Source organism: Crocodylus siamensis, chromosome 1 (genome assembly GCF_052110815.1).
Source record: "Crocodylus siamensis isolate JL-2025a chromosome 1, ASM5211081v1, whole genome shotgun sequence".
Lineage (NCBI taxonomy): Eukaryota > Metazoa > Chordata > Crocodylia > Crocodylidae > Crocodylus > Crocodylus siamensis.
Window position 1 is genome coordinate 274,870,113 of NC_143395.1, and position 24,082 is coordinate 274,894,194.

Below are 24,082 nucleotides of genomic sequence, written 5' to 3' on the forward strand. Positions count from 1 at the left end.
TCTCGTTCTCCAATAGCAGCTCAGACAAGTTCATTCTGCTTCCTCCTGCCTCTTATGTTCCACTCTCCAAGGTTTCCATTAAAGTCAATATTCACCCTCTGTTTTCCCTCTCCTTATACAAAACTCCCTTTTACAGTAACCAGTGGGTCAGAGGAAATGGACTTTGTTCACTTAATATGATTTAACTAACACCAAAAAAATCCCATATTTAATTTCATTAACTTTCTTACATAAGTAAAGAAAGGGGTGTAGAAAAGTAGGAGTAGAGAGCAGTAACAACACAGTAATCTATAATCAATACATCTGCAACAATAAGAACAAAAAAGAGCCCACTGGATTAGTTACTGCAATAGAACTGCTAATCAATCATCAGTATATAAGTAGGTGGGAGCTGAAAGTTTATTTTTTGCTTTAGAATTTAATCAATTGTTTCTGTTCCTTTTTTTTTTTTTTGGAGATCAGTCTAGATCCTGCATGTGGTTTGTGGCAATTTATTCTATAACTAAATTCTCTCTGACATAATTAAACCCAGACATTTAGATAGATTTATGTTTACCTGGCCATCAGGAAACTTTTCCAGACCTTTGTTAACAGGTATGGCACAGCACCTATGAAATGCTGGTTTTCATATAATACTTCATAGATACATATTAAGGTAAAAGGCAAGTTTCATTCCAAACATAGTGGCAGCAATTTCCCAGGCTTCATTTTACACCAATGCGAAGCAAGGATATTTTGTGTTCACATTTTGCTGAATAGTTTGCTATTTTTATATATAACTTTGGATTAACAGGACACTATGTTTGGCAAATGATAGCATATGAGCTATGACTACCCAATAAGTACAGGTTTTCCAAATCAGAAAAAAAGACTTGAGTGAAACAAATGGAGCATGTCAGCACACAAGATACCAGAATCTATAGACAGCATATGGCTAACTACTCTAAAAGTGTTACCCAAAAATATTTTTCACCTCTAGAAGTGTTATACACTTACACTATTTGGAAAGGTAAAAGATTTTGGTCTTCGTAAAATCCTTTAGGATTTACCAATACAATGTACTGGGCCAAGTTTTGAGCATATATGCAGTTATATTAGCAAAGCTGAGCTTTGACTACTGTAGTTTATTCTACTGACCACTCTCTCCCTCTCCCCCAAAAAGCAAAACAAGCTATATCATTAAAACCACGATTCTGTTTGTATAATGGTATCTATCCCAAGGGTTTTTGTTGGTACAAGTACGTTTCATGAGGGGTCACAGCAGCTTACAGCCCCAACTAATACACAGATCTATAGTGTAGTGAATGACCTTAGATATGAACTTATGACATTTCTTAAAAAATAACAAAGAGAAGTTTTAGATTATATATGAATAAGGTATATAATAGTCTGGGAAAATGACAAGCAGTGATTTTTAGTGCCAACCTTTATGACTGTGACTTCACAGGATCTTACATCTATTGTTAAGACCTTCAGGTTTATCTAACAAAAGGATACACTCTTTTATATTTATGACCATAATAGTGGCCTATGAAAGTAAAAAGACCATCTTCATCCAGTCAGTAAATACTTTCTAGTCCCAGGAAGTATATACATGGCCATCCTTTTTAGTCAATAGCCTTCTCCTGCTTTTAGGTTGTAAGCTAACCTAAAAGTAGGTATATGTCAAGGACTATATCTACCCCTGTGCAGAACCAAACCTAACTCTCACTTTGGCCTTTGGGTCACAATTTATAATATAAATAAATACAACCATATTTCTCTGCATCCATTGACAATGTCACTGACTGAACAGTGGATTTAAACTATGGGTGCACTGATAAAGATTTTTTTTGGCTGATGCCGATTGTGGCAGGGCACTGTGTGCACCTGGCACTTTAAGGCCCTAGAGCTGGCAGCCTCCAGGTGCCTAATGAGGGCAGCCATTTTAGGTTCAGGGCTGCCTATATAAACAAGGCAGTTTGGCTGCTAGAGGTCAGACAATAACACTGTCTGGCTGAAGGTAAGGGAGGAGCTGTAGGGGATGGTAAGTGGCTCCAGGTCCTGGGTATGACTTGAAACTACACCCTGCCAGGAGTGGGCAGCCTGGTGGGGTTCTCAGTGGCATGGAAACTCCCAGGAAATGCCAGGCCAGTAATTACCCTGGTGAAAGGTGGGTTGGGGTGCCTTAACCCTTAGCCCTCACTTTAGGGTGGGTGTGTTCCATTGGTGGAAGTTATGGGGGTGTAAACCCTGAGGAGGAGAGTTGGAGGCCAGGTGTGGCTGAGGCTGCCTGAGCCCTGCAGGGGTTTGAGACCCTGAGGAGGAGAGTTGGGGCCAGGCATGGCTGTGGCCACCTGAGGAAGGATGCACCAAGACCCTGAGTAAAGGGGGTGTTATGAGTGTGGGAAGCCCCCAGTGTGAGGGGGGCAGTGTGGGAACTGAGGGGGAAGAGATGTGGTGTCCCAGTTGAGGGGGCAGTATGGGAAGCCCAGTGTGTGGGGGGGCAGTGTGCTGTGGAGTGCAGTGAAAGGAGAACGGGGGCTCAGCCAGAGAGTAAGAGCTAAGTCCTGATGCTGATAAGCCCTCCACCATTGGGAGGCAGAGTATGGGTCAAAGATAACACCAGTTGCAACACTATGACCTGCTGCCTGGGGGGCGGGGTGAGAGTCCCTTGTGAGACCCTGAGGCACCAGCTGTAGTGTGAGGTACCCCAGCTCCCCATGTCTGTGAAGGGGGACCCTGGGAAAAGAGTATGGGTCATACAGCGAGGCCTGCCAGAGCTTCCTCTGACTGGCCCAGGTGGAGGCCAGGACCAGGAGGGTCAGAAGGGCAAGGAGGCCCACTGGGAGGGATGCCCAAGACCCAGGGGCCTGGGGTCCTGACTGGCCTGGGAGTGGGGCTAGTGTGAGCCGAAGGTCCCAGTGAGGGACCACAACCAAAGGGGAACTGGTGGCAGGAAGATATATGGCCTGGTATGACTGCAGCAGTGTCTGCCTGAAGAGACGAACACGGGTGGTATCCTACAGCAGGATTCTGGGGCCCATTGTGGGGGACTGGCATGCATGAAAATATCGTGAGGTCATCTGCGAGGCTTGGGCTGCAGTGCTGGGGAGGAATGAAGCTGCAGATAGCGCCCCTGCCCCCCCCCCCAGCACGGGGGCAGAAAATGGGCAGCCTCCTGCTTTAATTAACAATCTTATTAATCAGTTAAGATCAAAGCATGGCAGGTGAGAAGGCGGGTGGTTAGGCCAAGAACAGTAACAGGTGGGTGGGCTGTGTGGAGATGGGCCCAGAGTGGGACCCCTGTTACATCAAGGACCAATTATTAACTAGCCATATTGGCTTTCAGATTGGTATTAGCCAATATGTAGCCTGGCAATTTGGAGAGCAGCTCCCTGCTGGTAAATCTGTGGAGGGGAAGGGGAATGGGGGAGGAAAGGGGTGTGCACAGGGCAGATTGAGTCCCTGCACCTGTCCCTCTCCCTCCCTCACTTTGGGGGGGCCAAGCACTGCCCAGCCGTGTGGTGAATGCGACCAAGCTGGGCAGCTTGTTTGGAGGGGGGGTCCCTGCTGCTATGCACACCCCCAGGGAAGGCATGGGGGCATGTATACCCTGGATTTCTGTGAGGTGAGGGCAGGCTACTGCTCTGGGCTCAGGGCCAGGGGCTGTGCCAGCCTTTTCCCGGGGGTGGCTGGGCCAGGATGCACTGGGGGAGGGTGGGAGTGGGTTGGAGTGTGGTGGGTCAGGTAGTGGTGGTGCTGGGAGGGGGCCTACTCCCTGTAGCCACCCCTCCCAATGCTGCTGCTGCCCACCCCAAGTGCAGCCCCAGCCCAGCCTCCACTAGGAAGAGGCTAGTGCAGTCTGCCCTTGCCCCACACAAATCCAGGGGGCACATGCCCCCATGCCTCCCCTGGGGCTGCATGTGGGAGTGGGGAACTGCCACCCCTCCATGTCCCCTGGACAAGCTGCCTGCAACTCCATACCACCCTGAGGTTATTTTCACTGCCCTGGTTGGGCAGTGCCTGCCCCTACCCCATTCCCTCCCTCACCATGGGGGGCCTTGATCTACCCCCTCCCCCATGCTCCTTCTTCCTCAAGGACTTACCATCCAGATGCTACTCTCCAAGCTGCTGGGCTGTATTCCTGGCTGCATGCATGCACACAGAATTTATCAGGGATATTATTGGTTATTACACAGGCCAAAAAAAGCTGATTTGTCAATAAGGTTAATTTTCTTCATATTGGTGCTGATCTGACATGCACTGATATATTGGTTGCATCTCTAGTTTAAACTGAAATTGTCAGAAGATGAACCCTATATTCCTCCTCTATGCGATTCACTAGAATTGGAGAAGATTTTGTCATTCTGCCTGAGAGCAGAACTGATATGCTGTCCAAAAATGTAACAGGTCAGACTGATTACTGAATAACATTCCCTGCTTCCATAGGTTCAGGAAAGAGGATCTCACTTAACTACCCAGAGCAGAAATAAAACAGAAAAAACAAAACTATTTATTATACTCCAGTTTCTACTGATCCAGTTAAGATTATTAAATTATATTAGATGATATTTACTATATTATTCTATATTTCATATCACTTTTCTTTAAGCCATTTCTTCCAAAGACGTTTTAAAAAAAAAAAGCTTGGATGTCTCTGCTGCTGCCTCCTTCTCTACCAACTTGATTTTCAATGGCAAGTACTTCAAACAGCTAGCAGCAAAGACACTGTGCGTACTTGGTGTCTTGTGCACTTGGTGTTTCTCCTCTCTGTAAACATACTGCCTGTTAATGGGAGAACAACTGCTGCCTTTTATCACTTAGAGAGCTAGCCCAAACACTGACAAGTAGCCTGGAAACTGAATCTCGCAGTCAAACTGCCATGTGTCTCCAGATTTTCCTCTTTGGAGTACCATAATCTGGAGCTTTACCAACTCGGCAACACCCATGCATAATGCTTGGACAAAAAAACAAGAGAGACTGGAAGGGTATGGGGTTTTATATATACATCTCATAATGAAAAGGAGTCCATCTGATTTATCTGCCAAAGAAGAGCACAAAAAAACAAATGAGTCATAAAATGTAATGGAGACTTTTTGTGGGGAAAACAGCAAAAGAGCACAAAAAAGAGCCATAAAATGTAATGGAGACTTGTGGGAAAACAACAGGCCTAAATAGTTTGCAGCATCTAAACTAGTTTGCAAGGTAAACTAGTGTGAGTTAACTTTCATTTACTGAAAGGTAGGAGTGTGCATATGGGCAGTTACCATGGAACAGCTGACATGCTGTAAATCTGTATCATTATTTACCTCTTGATGACTTTTGTTTTTGTGTGCTCATGTTTTAAATAACCTACCAAGGATCATGGCGGAAGTCTGCTGGAGCCAAAAATTAAATACAGGTCTCCTGAGTCGCAGCCAATCTACTACACCATTCTTCCATTCAGCCAATGTACCTTCAGTTCAGGTTCATTTCAGAGAGGTCGTGGGGTAGTCACCTAACAGTAACAACTTCCGGTTCCCTCTTGTGCCAGAAGAAAGTCCAAACCATCAAGAAGGTAAAACTAGTTTTTACTGATTTGACATCCCAGCTGAGTACCCTTTTTTTTTTTTTTAAATCATATGTTACTTGCTGATGGGTTATTCCAGTTTCCCTTGACGCCCCATTATCTGTGTAAGACCTTCTGAAAGTATCGCTGCTTCTTGGCAGCAACTGTCGAGCCGTTACTTACACAACGGGCATGTCTAGATGAGTACACACATGTGGTTTGCGGTGCTGCTAATTTGCAGTGTGGTGGGTTTTTTGTTTTTTGTTTTTTTTTTTTTGACACTGGGAGATCTGAGCATGGGAAAAAAACCCATGCCAGAAAAAAGCAGGGTGGTGCACATGACAGCAGCAGCACACTGCCTGAAACCAGAGCCTGGCCAGCCAGAGCCATGCTCTGGCTACCAAGCAGGTTCTATGTGCCTGGATTGCTACTTTTAGAGCCCCAGGGCCCATCTGGGCTGGCCCCTGCAGCCTTACATGTTGGCCCCAGCCTCCTTTACCCCACCCAGAGCAACTTGTTGTATGCCAGAGCAAGTTATGTGCAAATATGTGCCACTGCTAGTTATCTCTGGGGAACACACATTCTTACTTGTAGGGATGCACTCAATAAGGCTCTCCTTAATCTTTCTTTTCTTTTTGCCCTTCTCACTTTTGTCTCTGTTATCTCTATTCTTTCTCCCTTTCACTGCTGCTCCTCTTCTCTATTCTTTCTCTTGCTTCTTTCACTGTTTGCTCTTTTGCTCATCCTTCCTTCCTCTTGGCCATCCCAGGATGATGACTATATTGCAATAATCACAAAGAACAAAATTCTGAAGTAGTATTTCTTAGTTCTTGCCCAAGTAAACTTGGTTATTGCTCAGTTGCTCCTGGTAAGAACTTACTAATTCAAACAGATCCTTTGACTTTTTTTTAAATCCACTATACCTTCACCTAAAGTAACCACAGTATGGAGAGTGGACAGTGTTGCTAGTGTTTCTTGGCCTCTAAATCCAACACTTCTCTTCAGTTTCTATGCTGTAATAGAGGGCCAATGCAGACAATCAGTAGAAACAGGCCTTTAGTTTGCATTACAAAGTGTGATCTAACCTATATACCTCCAATGAATTCCTAATGCTGTATAGTCAAGCAGTACTTCTTAAGAGGCTGGAGCTTGATAATTACCAACTTGAGTTGGATGGCAGCCTTCCTGGTCACTGCACAGTCCCTAGCACACTTTGCATTACACACACATTTGAAAGACTAAGAATGAAGAAGTGTACTATGAGCTGCTGAATAACAAAACCAGAAGAGCGCTGATGATGAAATCTTATGTTGGAAATGCCTTGTAAATAGCAGCTAGCATCACTTTGTGAATGCTACAGTTAAACTGAATGCTGTTCCTTTTTACTTTTTTATCACACATCTGGTTTGATAAAACCCTTTCTTGCTTTTACCTTAGAATTCATGTTGTCATCTATTTGTATCTAGTTACCATCTTTCCCCAAATGATAACCAAGTTTCTCTAGAATTTAAGTGATTTGCTTCACAACCCTGACTCCCTCAAAACCAGAAATTGAACATGGAAACAGTATCACAAGATCAGGTCTTTCATCAACACATACACACATTTCAAGTAACTTTTTCTACTTTTATTTTTTATTTTGGCAATTTTCAGTTGCTTTAATGTGTCATTTCCCTTTGTGCCAATGAGGCAGCAATTGGGGATGAACCAATAGAGATTTTTTTTGAGCCAATACTAATGTCCTATTTTTAACAAGTCATACTGGCTGATACTGATTCAACTTCTGCTATGCAGTCCAGCAGCTTGAAAAGCAGCATCTGGCTGGTAAGTCTGTTGTAGTTGAAGGGGTGGGGGAGGGAATGGGTGGGGGGGGGGCAAATCAAGGCCCTCACAGTGAGGGAGGGAGTGAGGCTGGGGCAGGGGCAGGTGCTGCACAGCTAGGGTGGAGGAGGGCATGGGATGGAGCCACAGGTCATCTGAGGGGGCGTGTGGAGGCAGGAGTGGCTCCTGCTGCTATGCGTACCCCAGGAAGGCACAGCAGGCACGTGGCCCCAGGTCTGCATGCAGGATGAGGGTGGACTGGGGCTGGCACTGGGCTTTTTCCAGTGGGGGGGCTAGGCTGGGTTTGCACTCAGGGTGGGCAGCAGTGGTGCTGGAAGGGAAGTTTGGGGGAGCTACCTCCCCACCAAAATTCACTGTTGTCCTCCCTACCCAACTCTCCCAGTGCTGCTGCCACCTGCCCCAAGTGCAGCCTGGATCAGCTTTGACTTTGGGAAGAGCCTGGCATCACTTCTGTCCCAGACTGAAGCAGCAGCCCACCCTCATCCCATGCAGATCTGGGGGCATGTGCCCCCTTGCCCTCCTGGGGTCTATGCAGCAGGGAAAGCTGCGCATGCGCACACGCACCCCTCCCCCCGGACAAGCCACTTGCAGCTCTGCCCTGTGCCCCACCCCTGCTCTAGCCCCATTCCCTTCCTCACTGCAGAGGCCTTGCTCAATCTGGAGCCCCATACCCCTTGCCCCACAGACTTACCAGCTGGACCTAGCTGTGTTCCTGGCTGCCTGCATGCTGCACTGTGGCTGTGTGCATGCATGAGGCATTTATCAGCCATCTTATCCATTACATCAGCCAAAAAAGCTTATTGCCAAATTTCCTTATATTGGTGCTAATCCAATATGGGACTGATGTATCAGTGCACCTCCTAGCAGCAATAAATTTGATTTTAATACTGGAGGGAGAAAGTGCCTGTTTCAAGTGACAACTGAGAAAATAAACTCATGAGTATTCTAGTATAACATAATCACGTATTTTTTGGCTAGACCATGTGCAGTTACAAAGCTAAAGTCAGTTTGATCCTGCTCCTATTCAAGTCAATGGAAAAACTCTCATTAACTCCCTGCCATATGCAAATCAGTGTAGGAGTGTTGGAAATCCTATCCCTTAAATACTACTACGAAAGCTATGCTACTGGATCCATCCATCCATATTCTGCTCCACCTGATTCCTACCCTTATGCTCAACAGGTTAATGGAGAAAGTGAGGAAAGTGCCTTAATGTTAAAGTTTTGGCATGATCGCAGGATGATGGTTAAATGTAAAAAGTACACATTTATGGCATTTATTCAGTCCCAGGTATCACTTCTTCCACGGCTCAAGTGTCAACTATTGATTACATTATGTATCTATGGAGAGTCCTCATTTCTACAACAAGCTAGCCTCTACAGAAGCCCTCTATACATGTTAGTCCATATTCTACTTGGTATCTGCTGTATTTTATCTAATAAAGATAATACTGTGAAAGCTCCTAGGATGACAAAACTGAAGGATGATGTTCATTTCCGCATCGGGCAATAGCAAACCCAATGTCCAATTGGTATGGGGCAATCCTACTTTGGAGGGACTATGTTTCGCAGCTAGCACTCACTTTGTTCTACTTGCCCACCTGTTTCTTGGCTTCTCTGGTGAAAGAGCAATTCACACAAAGGGCATTCTGGCTTGTAGTGTGGACACCAAAACACTAGGAAATGGACTGAGGTTATCAATTTATTTTGGGTAGAAGCTGTCCTTTATTATATATTTGTACGGTGCCCAGCATACCTTTGGAGATCACAAGAAGCCAATGTAATGCTGCAATTAAATAGCAGCAACAACAACAATAAAAATATCAATACTGCTACTAATACATTTCAACTAGGCCACTAAAATATTATTGAATAGCAGCACTAGTGTTACATGCAGACCAATAACCTAACCATGGAAATTGCTCTCACTCTTCTTCCCCAGTAGGACTATAATGTTCATGTTGAATTGTGAGTGCCTTATTCATCTAAAGAATTGTACTGGCTTATCAAGCACATCATATGTTAGATAGCATTTCCCATTTTTTCAGGTTTGTCACAACATTGAATCATGCAATTTGTCACTTACTATGACACTAGATATCATTTTTCCTCTGATGCTGCTGCCATGCAATATTAGCTGGTGCTATTACCTAGAGCATTTGATTATTTCAAATTGATAATTCATTTCCAGCATGCTCCCTTCAGCCAACCCCTCCCCCCTCCCTTCTAATAAGAGTCCCATTGATGCTGATTTTTAATCGCACACGTCCCATTCCGGGCCAATTCCTCCATTTTCCAGAAATGGAAACCATACTGTCTCTACATCATCCTACCTTCACATATACAAAGAGCAAGATTAAAGAAACAAGGGGAGGTTTATTTCTGCAAGCTCAATAATGTGGTCACAGTTATTACCCTATCCCTCAACTTCCACTGTGTATCAAATGGAGGGACATATCTGTGTTGTTCATGTTCAGCGTGTCACGTTTTCATTCATAAAAGACAGCTTGTATCTCTAATCACTTTGCCAGAATAATAGCAGAAAAACAAGCACTTGATTGCCTGTGTTATCAGACACTATAGGAAAAGTCTAGATAAGGATGCTGAACGACCTTAGCCTATTAGTATTCCACATGCAAACACTTCCCCATAACCCAGAGTCATCTGTATCCCAGCAACCCTTAAATTTTCATTCTCACTGAATTGCCAGATCTTTATCAAAATATAATTACAGTCTTAATTTGGAAGATAAATTTTGATTGCCTGTACAGTGCCAAAAAAGAAGTCAGGTACAAGAGAGCTAAGGTATAATTGTTAAATGTGGATCTAAATATCCAGACTCTGCTGTACCTTCCTGCCCTCTCTGAATAAGGAAGGTAAGTGATGACAGCTAAAGGTGAGCTAATTCTGGGATGACAGAGGGAGGGATTGTAAGTAAAGGTTAGTAAGACATTGCGTTAAGTTTGCAGACAAAAGCAAAGAAGTTTTTGAGGTTAGCAGTGTGCAGTTGCACATGCATGAAATACAGCTGTCCTGCATCGGGATGATAAAAATGTAACTGGCACAACCTGGTATTTTCTTAATCTGGAGGAAAATATTGATGCTTTCTAAGGGGAAAAAGGAATTCTTCAGGTCCATACTCTGTTGTTGCTGCTGTTGTTTTAAAGGCCCAGTAAAATCAGCAGGCCATTTTATGGTCATTTCCAAAGGGCTGTCAAAGCACTAGTGCCACAAATACTTTCCTGTTTCAGCAAGAGCACCACATGTTAATCCTGATACTAATGGCAACCACTAAAAACCATTAAAACCCCATTTTAAAATACACTTTAGAGTCTTCTGATCCCAAGAACTTTGATATTATGGCATTGAGCAAATGGGTATAGTTTTTCATTAATGATGACAAAAAACTATACAGAAAGGCATTACTTAGTATCTTCACATCTTGTAGGATGCAGAATAGCTGTTAATCTATTCAAGAGGACTAAGCTGTTTTTTCACAATACATTTGAAGACTGTAAAACTCATGAGTATTCTAGTATAACATAATCACATATTTTTTGGCTAGATCATGTGCAGTTACAAAGCTAAAGTCAGTTTGATCCTGCTCCCATTCAAGTCAATGGAAAAACTCTCATTAACTCCCTGCCATATGCAAATCAGCGTAGGAGTGTTGGAAATCCTATCCCTTAAATACTACTACCAAAGCTATGCTACTGGAAGGTAAGAGTTCTTACTAATATTTCCAGGAACTAGAATGGTCAGGATGGTTAAAGCAATTCCTTCATAACTCAGAAAATACTCTAATAATAAATAGAAGAGTAATTTCCAATTCATCTGAGGGGTGGGACAAGGCACTACATAGGTGTAAAATACATTGTTTATTTCATTTCTGACTAAGAAAGCAACAACAGATTTTCTCTCTCCAGAAACACTTCAGTTCCACCCTACTGAATCCAAGAAGAAAAAGATAATTACTAGAAGAGCAATGGTATCTTGGAGTATAAATGCAGTTAGATGCATAGCCTTAGTGATTCTTGGTCAGGTGTACAGGCTTGAGCAGATTGCTAAATCTGGAGCTGGGAAGGAATTCCCCCTCCCCCCATGGCATATTAATAGGTATCCTGAGTTATTTTACTTCCCTCTGCAAGAACAGCCTCCTTGGATTTAGTGGGATCCAGCATATATCTTACAGTTGGTTTCCTGTGTATATGCTGGACATTGAACCATAGTCCTCCTGGTTACCTATTTATACATTTCTGACTTTTTTGTGCCAAAACCTTACTATTTTAGTTTTACTATACCTTCCACTGTAGCCCTACTCCTTTGGCTTTGATTATGAACAATATATACAACAAACTTTCCTTTTTGTTTTCCATCTCCATGGTCAATTAAACAACCATAAGGGTTACATTTCAGGAGGAGAGAAAGAGCATGCCAGAGTTAACAAAAAGAAAATTAAGGATTAGGTCAGGCTCTCTGTATGCCAGTAATATCTGCCTTCTTCACATTAATAAAAATAACAACATAGTTTTTGTCCAATGCCCAGTGTAAGCAAATAGGGGCCAGATTCAGGTCCTGGGTAAATCCCCATCAGTTCAAAATCAGGCCCTACTCAGCTTTTAGTCAGCTATGTGGACTGGTAACTACTTCAGGAAAACTATAACCCTTGCTGTATAACTTAATGCCTTTGCTGACAGAAGGGTTGAGGTCTGAATGACCATGGAAGCTACCATTCTTTGCCACCAGGAGAGAAAACATCTTAATAAGGTAGAGGCACATTATCACAGAAATGTAGGGCTAGAAAGGACCTTGAGGTCCTCTACAGTCCTGTAATTCTGAAGTAGAATTAAATATCCCAAGAACTCCCCTGATAATAGTTTATCTAACCTATTCATAAAAATCTGGAGGGGGAACGATTCCACAGCTGCCCTGACTAGTCCCAGTGCTTCACTATTCTTATAGTTAGAAAGTATTTTCTAAGATCCAGCCTAAATTTTCTTTGCTGCAGATAAGCTGTTTTTGATGGGGCAGCATGAGGAAGTGGCACAAATGCTGCAGATCACGTGCAAAGCCCTGTTTTTCAGATAGAGGACTGCAGTCTCCAGACACTATCAGATTAGAATCTTTGACAAGCAATGAATCAATGTCCAAACCCCCCCACAAACCCAGAATACTTTAATGGTGGAAGAGTAACATTTGGTCTTCACTATATACCCTCAGCTAGGCAAGACGAACTGACATTTATTCCAGACCCACAGTTTTCTCACTTTTTAAAAATTAATTAATTTACTGCTGGTGAAGGATGGCACATTGGGATCACTGGAGAATGAAGTCGTCTATCCAGAGGCAGCAAATTCAGCCTAGCAGCCCAGAGGCAGAACTTTCTATATGCTGAGGCCATTATTTCAGTGTGAAAGTCATTTATTTCACACCATCCCCTTGCAGATCTCCTCCCTTGCCTAATTTTAACCCCCAAAGTCACTTAGATATGTATTGGTGTAAAATGGGGCATGCAGAGGCTAACCTGCAAACTAGGCTGAGACTGAAGTGCCATTTTTAAAGCATTGCTTCTGCTTTCAGGGGTTAAACATTTCATGGGAATAATACTGAGGATAAGGTACGAAGTAGGGAGGTTAGGATGAGAGAGAAGATGCAGGTTTGGTCTCTCAGTACACCATGACATGTTGCAGAAGGAGCAGTTCAAAATGACCTAATCTACGTTAGCCAGTATCTCTATAATCGATTATACAGGGGACTTTATACCTCCCTGACATTTTTCATTCTGAGCTTGTTTAAAGGTCACAATGGATTTGCCAGATCTTCACAGTCATTAGCAGTCCCCGTAAGTAAAGCATCATATTCATCGATCATCACTGTTTCTCACTAGGCTCTCATTTTTCCTCTCTTCTGTATTCTTGAACCCAAAACTCCAAAACTTCTGTTACAAGTTATGTAAAAAGTTCATAGTAAGCAGAAAATAACGCTTGGCTTCTATAGTCACCTTAGTACCTCTCCTGAGTAAAAGATAGGCACATTTTATCTACTGGCAAGTGGAAGCACAGGAGTTGAACACTGTAGGGTTACTACAGCCAACTTGACTTTTAGGTATTACTATTGCTATGTACAGAGCAAATATGATGAAAACAAAGAACTAACAAAAGAGAAACTGCAAATATGACACAAGTAGCAGAATATTTGGAAAAGCAGCATCACCAGTTAACTGTCTGACATTTTGGCCCAACCATTTTACCCTTGGTAGTATTTCCTTGATGACCCTTTTTTTTATTAAAAGAAAAAAAAATGTCTGATTGCTGCTGCTGATTTCAAGTACAAGCAACCAGAACAACCCTGCTGTGCTTCTGACTAACCAAGAAACAGCCTCACATTTCCTTGATAGCTATGAAAGACAGCAACAGGGCAAGGACCAGTGGAGGGACAAGCAGCAAAATGGTTAATACATGGTATTAAAACCTATTTCCTCAGACAATTTAAGCCGGTTTTATGTTTACAGTTTTGCATGCAATTACATTATAATTAAATCCTTCACAATAAACACTAGCTATCAATGAAGAAAATAATCACAAAGGGAAGATTTTTTCGGTCCATGCAGTTAAATATGTCTTTCTTCCTTTTATAAGCAATGCTGAATGCTATTCATTACAGCCGCAAAATACCCAGGTCCTTTCCTTTCCACCTGTGATTTGAAAAGTACATTTCCCTTGCAGCAAGCTCTGTGCTTGGCAGCCTCTGCATCTGAATTCCTGACTAGTAGCATAAATGCTGCATACTGAACTCTTTCATACAATAACAAGGATTCACACAACAGATAAAAATCCACTACTACCAAGACGAAACTTCAAATAAACTGCAAGGCGTTTGAAAAACAACAGGCAAACACTGAAATCAAAACCTCACAGTACAGAGGGGGGTAAAAAAAAAATAAAAATATATATATATATACACGGTATATATATTTATATATGCCCTTTGCTTGACCTAAAATAAAGGTCTAGCAGACCTGATCTGTATAGGAATAAAAATGAATTACCATTGTAGGGACTTTCAGTCATTTAGAATCTCCTGGTAATGCTGAGAATCATTCTGGGATTGCAGGTTTTTCCTGTAACTTCACTCACCAGCTGTGTGAGGAATTAGTTAAAAATGACATCACTGCTGATTCTCCCCTCCTCCCCCCTCCCCATTCACTTGGTAAAAAAGCTGAAGCTGTTACTCTCACCCCTGCATTGGTCACTTAACCAGTCCCATCAGAGGTCTGGCTTCTGCAGTTGACCATGCCAATTTGTGTGTCAGTGCAAGGCAGCAGGTGCCTTTCTCTAGCTTCTCTTACAGTAGTGTCCCCTCCCCCCCCAGCAAATTTACTTTCAAAATAATAAAAATATTCTCTCAAAACCATAATAGTCCTACCCTCCTGATGTGTAACATTACGAAAGCAGCTTCATTCAAAGGTAGGTTCCACAGCTGCAGGCAGTCTTCACTTTAGAACTAATGCTGAAAGACACAAACTCTTTGGGGATTCTGTCTTTCCCCCTCTTCTTCGATAAAGAAGATGACCCTGCCTGGTGGTTTGCTGTATCCTTGTTGCATTAGGACTGCAATCTATCTTCCCCCGCCCCCCAAACCCTTCCCAGGAATGTGACATCATCAGAACTTGACTCTACCTCTACTACAGCAGGAAAAAAAAATCTGACTAGGAGCTACCTGGGATGAGGTCATCTAGGGGACCAAAGTGATGCTGAAGTCTGAGCCTATGTAGTAGCTCCTTATAAAAATACCGCTGGCCTTACACAATGTCATTTCAATGTAATAACCCTGTATTTGCTGCAGAGCAGGAAACAGAACTGCCATTCTGAAATCAGGTTCACTTCCATCACAACAAGCTATGTCCTGTAAGAACTCGGGCCAGACAGTGCATAGATACATCCCTACCGTTCCACTGGTCTATCTAATTCACCTTGTAACTGCTTTTATATCTCTTACCTATCTGTTGAGAAGGATGCTGCAGCAAATGCAGACAAAGCTGGTGCAAAGAAGCCAGCTTGCTAGTAAATAGCACAACCACTCCAAATACTCCTCTGCTCTCTGAAGATCTTCACTCTAAATATTTCTAAAGGGAATCTTCTAAAAATAATTTCACCTCTGACTCACAGCTGCAGTAGCTGCAGCTCCCTGACTATAGCCACAACCTCAGCAGCAAAGCAGAAGGCCAGCCACAAAGCAGGCCTGCTGCTCAGCCTGGCTGTTTGTTGCTAAGGGCACCCACATCCCTGTTTTTCATACCTTTGTATTTTCTTCTTGGATAGCGTTGGAGCTTGTATTGAGTGTTGCCCATCCCCGATATGGCCAGTAGGCACCCTACAACATCCTTGGGGAAGCCCCACTGGCCTAATGGACGGCAGCGACTTGATTCTGCATCCTCTCATGCACTCTCATGCTAACAGCAGCAGAGGCTGAGGCGGCAGCAGCAGCAGCTACAGTATTGGCAGGGAAGAGAAGTCTGTGCATATGTTTATGTATAACTATTACGTACTGTACATAATATATACATCTACAGTCTGGATCTGTGCATTGCAGATTGCCAACATTACCATATGTGCATAAAAATACTCAGCTGGGAACAAACTTAATGCTATATTTCTATACCTACACAGATTTATCTGTGCAATTCATACACATACATGCATCTCTGTTTATATGTAGAAATATACAGATGCATATATGTATATGTACATACACACCATGAATAGTATATTAATTAGGGATAACTAAGTTCAGTGGTTTTCAACCTGTGGTCCGTGGACCCCTCGGGGTCCACAGACTATGTCTAAGGGATCTGCAAAAGATTACTTTCATCAATCATTAGTATGAGAACACCCACACTTACAATTCAAAGGGGTCCACACCTCCATTTGGCATTTCCAAAGGGGTTCACACCTCTGTTTGAAATTTTTTAGGGGTCCACAAACAAAAAAAGCTTGACAACCACTGATGTATTTTACAAGAATAAATCTAATCTGCAATATAGGGGTACATATATGTTATGTAATGGTAATACTTTGCATGCAGATAGTGCCTCCCATCAGAGATCCTAAAGAATTTTAAAAATATTGATGAATAGCAATTCTCAACACCCCTATGAAATATGGAAATATTTATACCTTATAGGTGGTGAAACTGAGGCAAAGGGAAGGAAAGGGAAGGGATTTGCTGAGAGCACAGCTGTATTATCAAATAGCTGTGCCCTCCTAACCATACCAAGGTACACCCTGTCCACAGGACATCCCTGCTGGCAGGGCATGCCCCTCTCTGAAGAGGGAATTAGCATCTCCACAGAGAACATGCTCAAAGCAACCCCTGGGCTTAGACAGACTGTGTCCATGTCAAGCATGCTAGCTCCCCAACCAGAAGCAGTATGGCCACGGTAGTGCAGTGTTACTGGAAAGCTGAAAAGCACAGTTAACTGGCTCATGCACCATACCATAGCTACACTGCTTCTGTAGGGACCTAGCATAACCACACCCCTAGCAGCTCTGCTCCCTGTGCAGCTGCACCACTAACACAGTGCAAGATACAGCTCTGGGCCTTGAGGTCTCAAAGGTATCTGTGCTAGAGCCAATAATAGAGCTCTTGTTTCCAGCCTTGACTCATAAAACCTTGTAATCCCTTGTTATTTTGGCCTCCTAACAGCTACACACAAGTTTATAGCTGTATCAGTAAAACATTTGCTTCATGAAGGAGCATGGGTTGGAAATTTGATATATTTTGCAAACTAGAGTAGATTATGTTTATACGGGGGCGTCGGGGGGAGAGGGTGGAAATCAAGAACTATGCCTGAACATACTCTCTGTAGAAAGTTTTCATCTTTTAGCAAATTCAGGACCACTGAATTACTATGACTTGAAGGAGAATCAAGGGCATCTTCCTTGTATCTCCCATCATCTTTTATCTTCTTTGAGAGTGCAGCAGGCAAGGTTTCTGAGATGACAAGGAGGGAGATCCTAGTAGACAGCATAAATGGAATATAATTTGGAGTTTTTCAATTTGAACCTTCAAACCAATTTTGAAGGGGTTAGTCTGGCACACATTCATGAAGCTCTATTACATATAGTACATTAATTAGTGATTAGGTATTTTATCTACATATGGCAGTATTAGTAATATAGCATAACACAGATAATATATTTCATGTTTATCACAGTAGAAAGAAAGGAAAGATACATGAATTTGCCAGAGAAATGTCTGACTTTCCCTCATAATATAAATGAATTTTGGTTGTGATTGCTTTCTCTTCCAAGGGTTCTCACAATTCAGCACTTACTTGGGATTTCTGATATAGATGTTCTGATATAGATGGCAATCTAAAGTGTGTGTGAGTGTATGCACATGTTAACCTCAGAAAAAAAAAGATGTACTTTAGCCATTTAAGAAACTTTTGAAGACCTCTTCCTCATTTGTTTTGGTTCTTCTAAGTGACACCAATAACAAGCATTTAATCTGAAATCAGGAGAATGCCAGCTGATATGACTGTCAAACAAAAAAAGTTACATGTTCTTCCCTAATTGTGAGATTTCTTTGTAGAAAACAATCAAGACAATACTTATAAGAAATACACATAAATAAGAACCAGGATTTGTGAGGGGAAAAGAAAACCACAAACAAATGATTAATTGATGAACTAGTACAAAGAGTTCTGAAATTCCAGATCAAAGAGTGAGGAAATCCCTTTGAACAAGAATGAACCATCAAGTCTTGTTTCCCACAGTCCAGCCCTTCCATCGTCTACCCTATAAAATTGACGTTAACTGATATTTACACTTTGGTGAATGCAGGTCATTTCCTTGCATCATATGTTTGGATGAATTAAATGAAGAGTAATTCATAAAATGAGCTCCACTTGGCAGTTCTGGCTCATTTTCTGTAGTTAGTTTGGAGTTTCTTGGGTACAAATGAGGTCAGATTTGCTGCATACTGCATAAACTTCTCATACTATTTAGCAAATAAGCTTAAATTGAGTCTTGCAGTATCCTCTTTGTTCCACTGCTAAGCCTCCCATGAGCAAAGCCAGTCACCTGAATTACACTGTCATGTTACTTTTTTCCTGTTTCTACAATCTCTTGTGACTGGGCTGAGACCCCTGTTTTCATTCAGTGATCAAGATCTTCAAGGGTGATTAGCCTAGATAATTATTACCATGAAAGAGTCTCACTGAACCTTGCTCATCAAAATCCCCCACCATTTATATTTGACTTTAGCATTAACAATAAAAAAACATGGCTGGTTTAAGAAAGTATAATCTGCCTCTTTTAAGAGCCTTCTACAGCTTTCTTATAAAATACTGAAAATTAATTTTTTATTCCAAAGACAATATAAACTAACGTAATATTTTCTGCTGCTTTCCTAACTGACCCCTGAAAAAAAAATCCCACAAGCCTTCAGTCAAATAGTAGTGGGAACGCAAGTAAGAACCAAGCCTGTCCTCACTCTGCTCACCTCAGTGAGATTTGAATTTCAAAGCTTCATGCAGGAAGCTTCAGGTTTTCTTTCTGTGCTCTACCCCACCTTATCTAAAAAAGAAAGTAAAATAAATGGATATTACATTGTATAAAAGTTTGAGATTTTAGGATCGGACAGTCACAAGATTTTTTTTGCAGTCCTTCAGGAGTGACATTTTTTAAAAATGATAATCATTCAGCCATTAGTCATTAGTCTCAGAACAGCAGTTGGGTGCTGAGTTCTTTTGACAACCTGGCCCAAAATACATGAAGATTAGCAGATGACATTCAAGTTCCCAAAGAAAAATTAAATCACAGCACATTATGCCAAGCCATGTGCTGCTCAGTTACACCCATATGAACACAAAAGAGTCTGGTCCTCATAACTCTTTTACCACCTCTTGCTCGGAGCAAAAACTTAATGTGTTAATTCCACACTAAAAGATGCTTCTAATTATTTCTTTTTGAGCCTCTTTCCTTCTCTCCTCCCACCCAAGTTCTTCTCCCCCCAACACAACCCTCTCACAGGGACAAATCCCGAGGTCCTTTATCACTCAGTAGCTGCTTGCTCAAGTCAGGAGTGATTGAAATGGGACAAGTTATTGGCACAGCTGATCTGAGGCAAGATAGTGGGATGGGACAATGTACAATGTGTCAAGGGCATATCATAAGCAAGCTCAGGGATCCATCCTGGTTGCAATCTTTTAATTATATTTATTTCCCCTTCATTCCACCTGTCTGAATGGTGCTTCACACACAGGCTAGCTCTGGCTCCTATTCCCACCTCTGGGGGGATGGAGAAAGTTATTGGGGCATCCAAAACTACTCCACTATTCAGCCTTTAAAGTCTGCAAAAGAAATCCGTACTATGGAATGAAACTCTGAAGCCCTTATTTAGCTAAGCTCCATTGACTGCCAGTGTCCAGCTGGCTCCTTGAATAGGCGATGCTGGAATGAAAAGAAGGTGGGAACAGGAAGAGGGAAAAGGACCTGAAGAAGAATCTAAGATTATTCTGATTTCCCATGTATATTCTATGCAGCTTACATACTCAGGTTACCACAAGAGGCAATTCATCCAAAATGCAGCTACCAATGTGACTGTTACACACATCTTTCTAATTTTGAAATGTTTACACTGGGCACCTTGGAAAGATCTGCCTTGCTTAAAGGTTTTAAGGCCTTTAAGAGAACAGCTCTAGCATACCTACCACTTGTCTTTTGCTTGATTTAGTCTTTGACTTGCCCTGATTTCAACCTTGATTTGAAACAATTCTACCCAACTGTAGCCTCAACAGCTCTACACAATTATTAACGAAGGAACTATAGAGTTCATAGGCATTTCTCTCTCTCAAACTTCTCAGTTCCCAAGTATTCATATTTTGTGTTTTATATTTGTTATTGCACACCAAGTGTGTCAAACTTACCTGGTTCTGCAGGCTGGATGAGTGGCACGGGACCAGGCAATGGACTGTATGAATGGTGTAGGGCTGTCCCCCTGGGCTGGATCAGGCCCCTACGCTCTCCACACATGCTGCATTCAGTGCCCGCTCTGGCCAGTACAGGACCTGTGCTGCATGCAGCACCTGCCATGAACTGGCTGAAGTGGGCACTATGTATGGCACTCATCCCAGACTGGCCATGTACAGCTCACATCCCAGACCAAACACAGCAGGTGCTGCAGGTGAGTGCTGGAGCCAGGATGGGAGAAGAGTCCAGGACTGGCCCTGAACAAGTGCCAAATGCAGTGGGTGCCCCCGAGTAGGTGTCATGCATGCCACATGCCCTGAGTCCTCGTATGGGGCCAGTCTGGTGTGCACCATAGGTGGTGTGTATGTCAACTTGAGACTCAAAGCCAGTGCTGTGGGCTGGATGATGGGGCTCCACAGGCTGGATCCAGCCCACAGGCCATATTTTTGACAGCCTTGTTACACACAATGATCCATGCTATACTATCCATAGTGAAGCAATGAGGGGAACTTTGTAAACTCAAGTTTTTGTTGCCAAGATAAGGAAAGGAGGGGAGACAGAGTTTTTAAAATAACTGCTTTCAATACAGAAAAACAGTCCTGAGTAGGCTGAGCATTCCTGAGTACAGAAGGGTGGGAGTATCAGAGTAAGAGCAGGTGAGAAGGATTAATGATAGATAGCATTATTATCCTGAAAAGTACTTTCCTATCTCAAAAGTACTTTCTGTTTGGTAATGAACGCATCCTGAGCTATGCTTCAAGTTACTATCCACATAAAATGGGCATTGCTTTGTCACAAGCAACATAAAACATATTGTAGACGCTTGTTGAAATTGGAGAAAATAGCACCTGGGACTCACTAGAAAATCTTCCTTGAGAAAGTGATAATAACAAAAATCACATTAGTATCCATGATTGAGATTTTCTAAGCAGTTTCAAAGGGACTGAGATACGTATCTCCCATTAAAGAGGGAATCCCCTAGACAGCTCAACACCTATCTTACCATGCTAGGGTAGAGAGAAATATTTCACAATATGGAACGTAAACATGGTATTTCAAAGGAAAAAGAATGTATGCCTTATTAAAATAAATAAGAACTAAGTAACAGTACAAAAGGGATACATCTTATGACACATCGCAAGGGTAGATAGCAGAATTCCTTGATAGAATTGTACCTGAGTCTCATATGTTTTTCTGGAAGCTTTATATCCTGAGTGTACATGCATAGGAACATGTATGTCTATAGAATTACACACTTGCACTCATGGTGTATGCATGAAACACCCTCCTTTAAACTTGCAACACTGCCTCATATTTCAATTTTGCTTAAACCTTTGAGTTCAGTTCTATAAATGCTGTATGCAATGTCTTGCATTTTTTTCATGTTTAAACATTCACATTTCCAAGCCAGAATGGCTCTGAACCAGACCGTCTCCTGCCATCACACTTATGAAATACAACTCTTCTGCTTGCTGCAACAAGGATTTTGTTATGAACAATTATATGTTATATATACTGTAATTTTGGAAATCTGAATTAATGAACCTCTAGTGAAAGACTGCTGTTTCTCCATCAGTTCTGATGTGCACGGTGTCACTGAAGAGCACTAAAGCTGTCTAGTAACTTGGCTTTTTGATTAAGTGTTTCTGTAGTGCACGGCTGACCTTGAACATGTCTTTAGGTCTGTCTGTTTCTAGGTCTGTAGCCTCCCCTCCTACAGAGTTAATACAACCAATAAGAGTGCATTATGTAAATAAATTAGAGGTGGCACATGACTGGCCACCTTATTTTGGATGCTGAATTGTATGTAGGTAAAACCTGAGGATAGAAGCAGTGAAACAAAGTGGGAAGGACAGGAGAAGTTGGGCAAGAACCCCAAAAGCCATAATGACAGTTAAAACAAGGTCTGTACGGACGGGGGGCATAAGCTGTATTGAAGGTGATGATGGAGAGCAGGGAGAGCAAGGAATGGATAAAGCACCTGCCAAGAAAAAAAATCTAAAAAGGAAAGAAGGTGGCAGGCTCAGCTGGAGTGGGGAAGGAGAGGTAAGCAGGAGGAAGAGGGCAAAGACTCAGCAGAACAGGAGAGTAGGCTAGGAGAGAGAGCTGGCAGGGAGAATGGCAGCGGTCACTGGTGGTGCCCATGCAGCTACAGGTTTCAAAGCCATGTGATACGTCATGAGATCCATGTGATGTTTTGGATGAATATGTATTTTGGATATATATTTCTCCTGCTTGCATCCACAAAGGTCTTGATCCCATACCATCAGGTCAGCTGGAGACGTTCTTTTTTCCATCTGTTTTGACAGGAACAGGATCAAGTCCTCCACCATTTCCCAGAAGACTTATTAACATTTCAAAACTCTGTGCTATTCACCCTTGAGACTGCTAGCCCCGAATCTTACTCACTTCTGGGTAAAAATGATAATCATTCAGCCATTAGTCATTAGTCTCAGAACAGCAGGTGGCAATAGGAGCCGGAGCTAACCTGTGTGTGAAGCACCATTCAGATAGGTGGAATGAAGGGGAAATAAATATAATTAAAAGATTGCAACCAGGATGGAACAAAAAATTCCCCAAAAAACAAGTATGTTTAGTTATTTCCCTAGTAAAAAAGAAAAGCTTGAAATGTAGCTTCACAGAGAGAATGCCAATCTGGATTTAACCAATGGTATACATTTTGAACCTTTATATTGTAATTTTGAAGCTTTTAATGACAGTGACAGTCATGTTGTATGGAAGCTCACAAGCAGGCAGCTTCCAAAGCTGCTTTTAAAATATATTTTTCCCCTCTTCTCTTTAATTTGCTTTGTCTCCAACACAGATAATTTCTAACATGGGAAATATATTTGAAAATGCTGAGTGAAAACTGCACTGTTTCAATGCTTTTAGGCTTTTCCAGTGATAATGACCACAGTAGTTAAAGCTACCAAAATAGGTGAGGGATTTGTTGTTGAAGGTTTCAGTTGAAGTTGGCTGCTTCATGTATTTTGAGGAACCAAGGTTCAACCAACACTTAAAAATACAACACTCGAAATGTTAATTGTCCAAAATAAGTATAGCTATATTATTTTAATGCTTCACAATTCTGACGCCAGAGGGGAAAGCACTCAACCTGTGAAGACGGAAAAGTCGGTCATAGCAACTGTTGCCATATCAGCACAAGTCATTATAAAGAAGTGGGGGGGAGGGGAATGGCTAGAGAAAAGGGAAGGAGAGAGGAAAGTTTGCTCTCTCTCTTCCCCCCACCCCCTACCCCACTCAGGAAACCCTCACCCACTTTACTTTCTGAGAAGGAGATTAGGTCTTGGAAGGATTATCTTGCCTTTTTTTCTTTTAATATAGAAGTGGATCCCTCCCATATACATTTTAATAGGGCTTCCAGGGTTCGTTCCTTAAGCTGTCCTCGGGTCAGCACAAAAATAAACTGCATAAGCAACACTTCCATGAAGTTATCTCTCTCCGCTCACTTCTGTAGCTAGGCCTTGGTCCCACACACACAAAAGGCAATGGTAAAGCTCATCCACAAAAGTGCCAACTAAAGCCACAAGTTACTGTCTGATCTGTTAATCTCTCCCAGTTTCCCAGTATTATACATTTTTTTTTATTTATTGCACTTCTCATATACACTATTTATGATTTATTTTATTGTATTACAGTACTCACAATACAAAGTACTAAATGGAAGTTTTGACTGTACTGCTGAATGTACTGACTGGTTTGGTGCAAAATAT

General features: G+C 42.2%; 1 protein-coding gene across 3 annotated transcripts in view; it reads right to left on the bottom strand.

The window, feature by feature from the left end:
* The window catches only part of NHS (NHS actin remodeling regulator), a 359,633-nt gene that overhangs the window by 72,597 nt on the left and 262,954 nt on the right, over nucleotides 1-24,082 (bottom strand). Inside the window, exon 1 of one of the 3 annotated variants that reach the window (XM_090062955.1) lies at nucleotides 14,420-14,493. The exons of the other annotated variants lie outside the window; for them this stretch is intronic. Within the exon in view, the coding sequence (XP_089919081.1) occupies nucleotides 14,420-14,441 (22 nt within the window). The 5' untranslated portion in view covers nucleotides 14,442-14,493. Of the gene's footprint in view, nucleotides 1-14,419; nucleotides 14,494-24,082 lie in introns of those variants that run through there. 3 annotated transcript variants of the gene reach the window in all.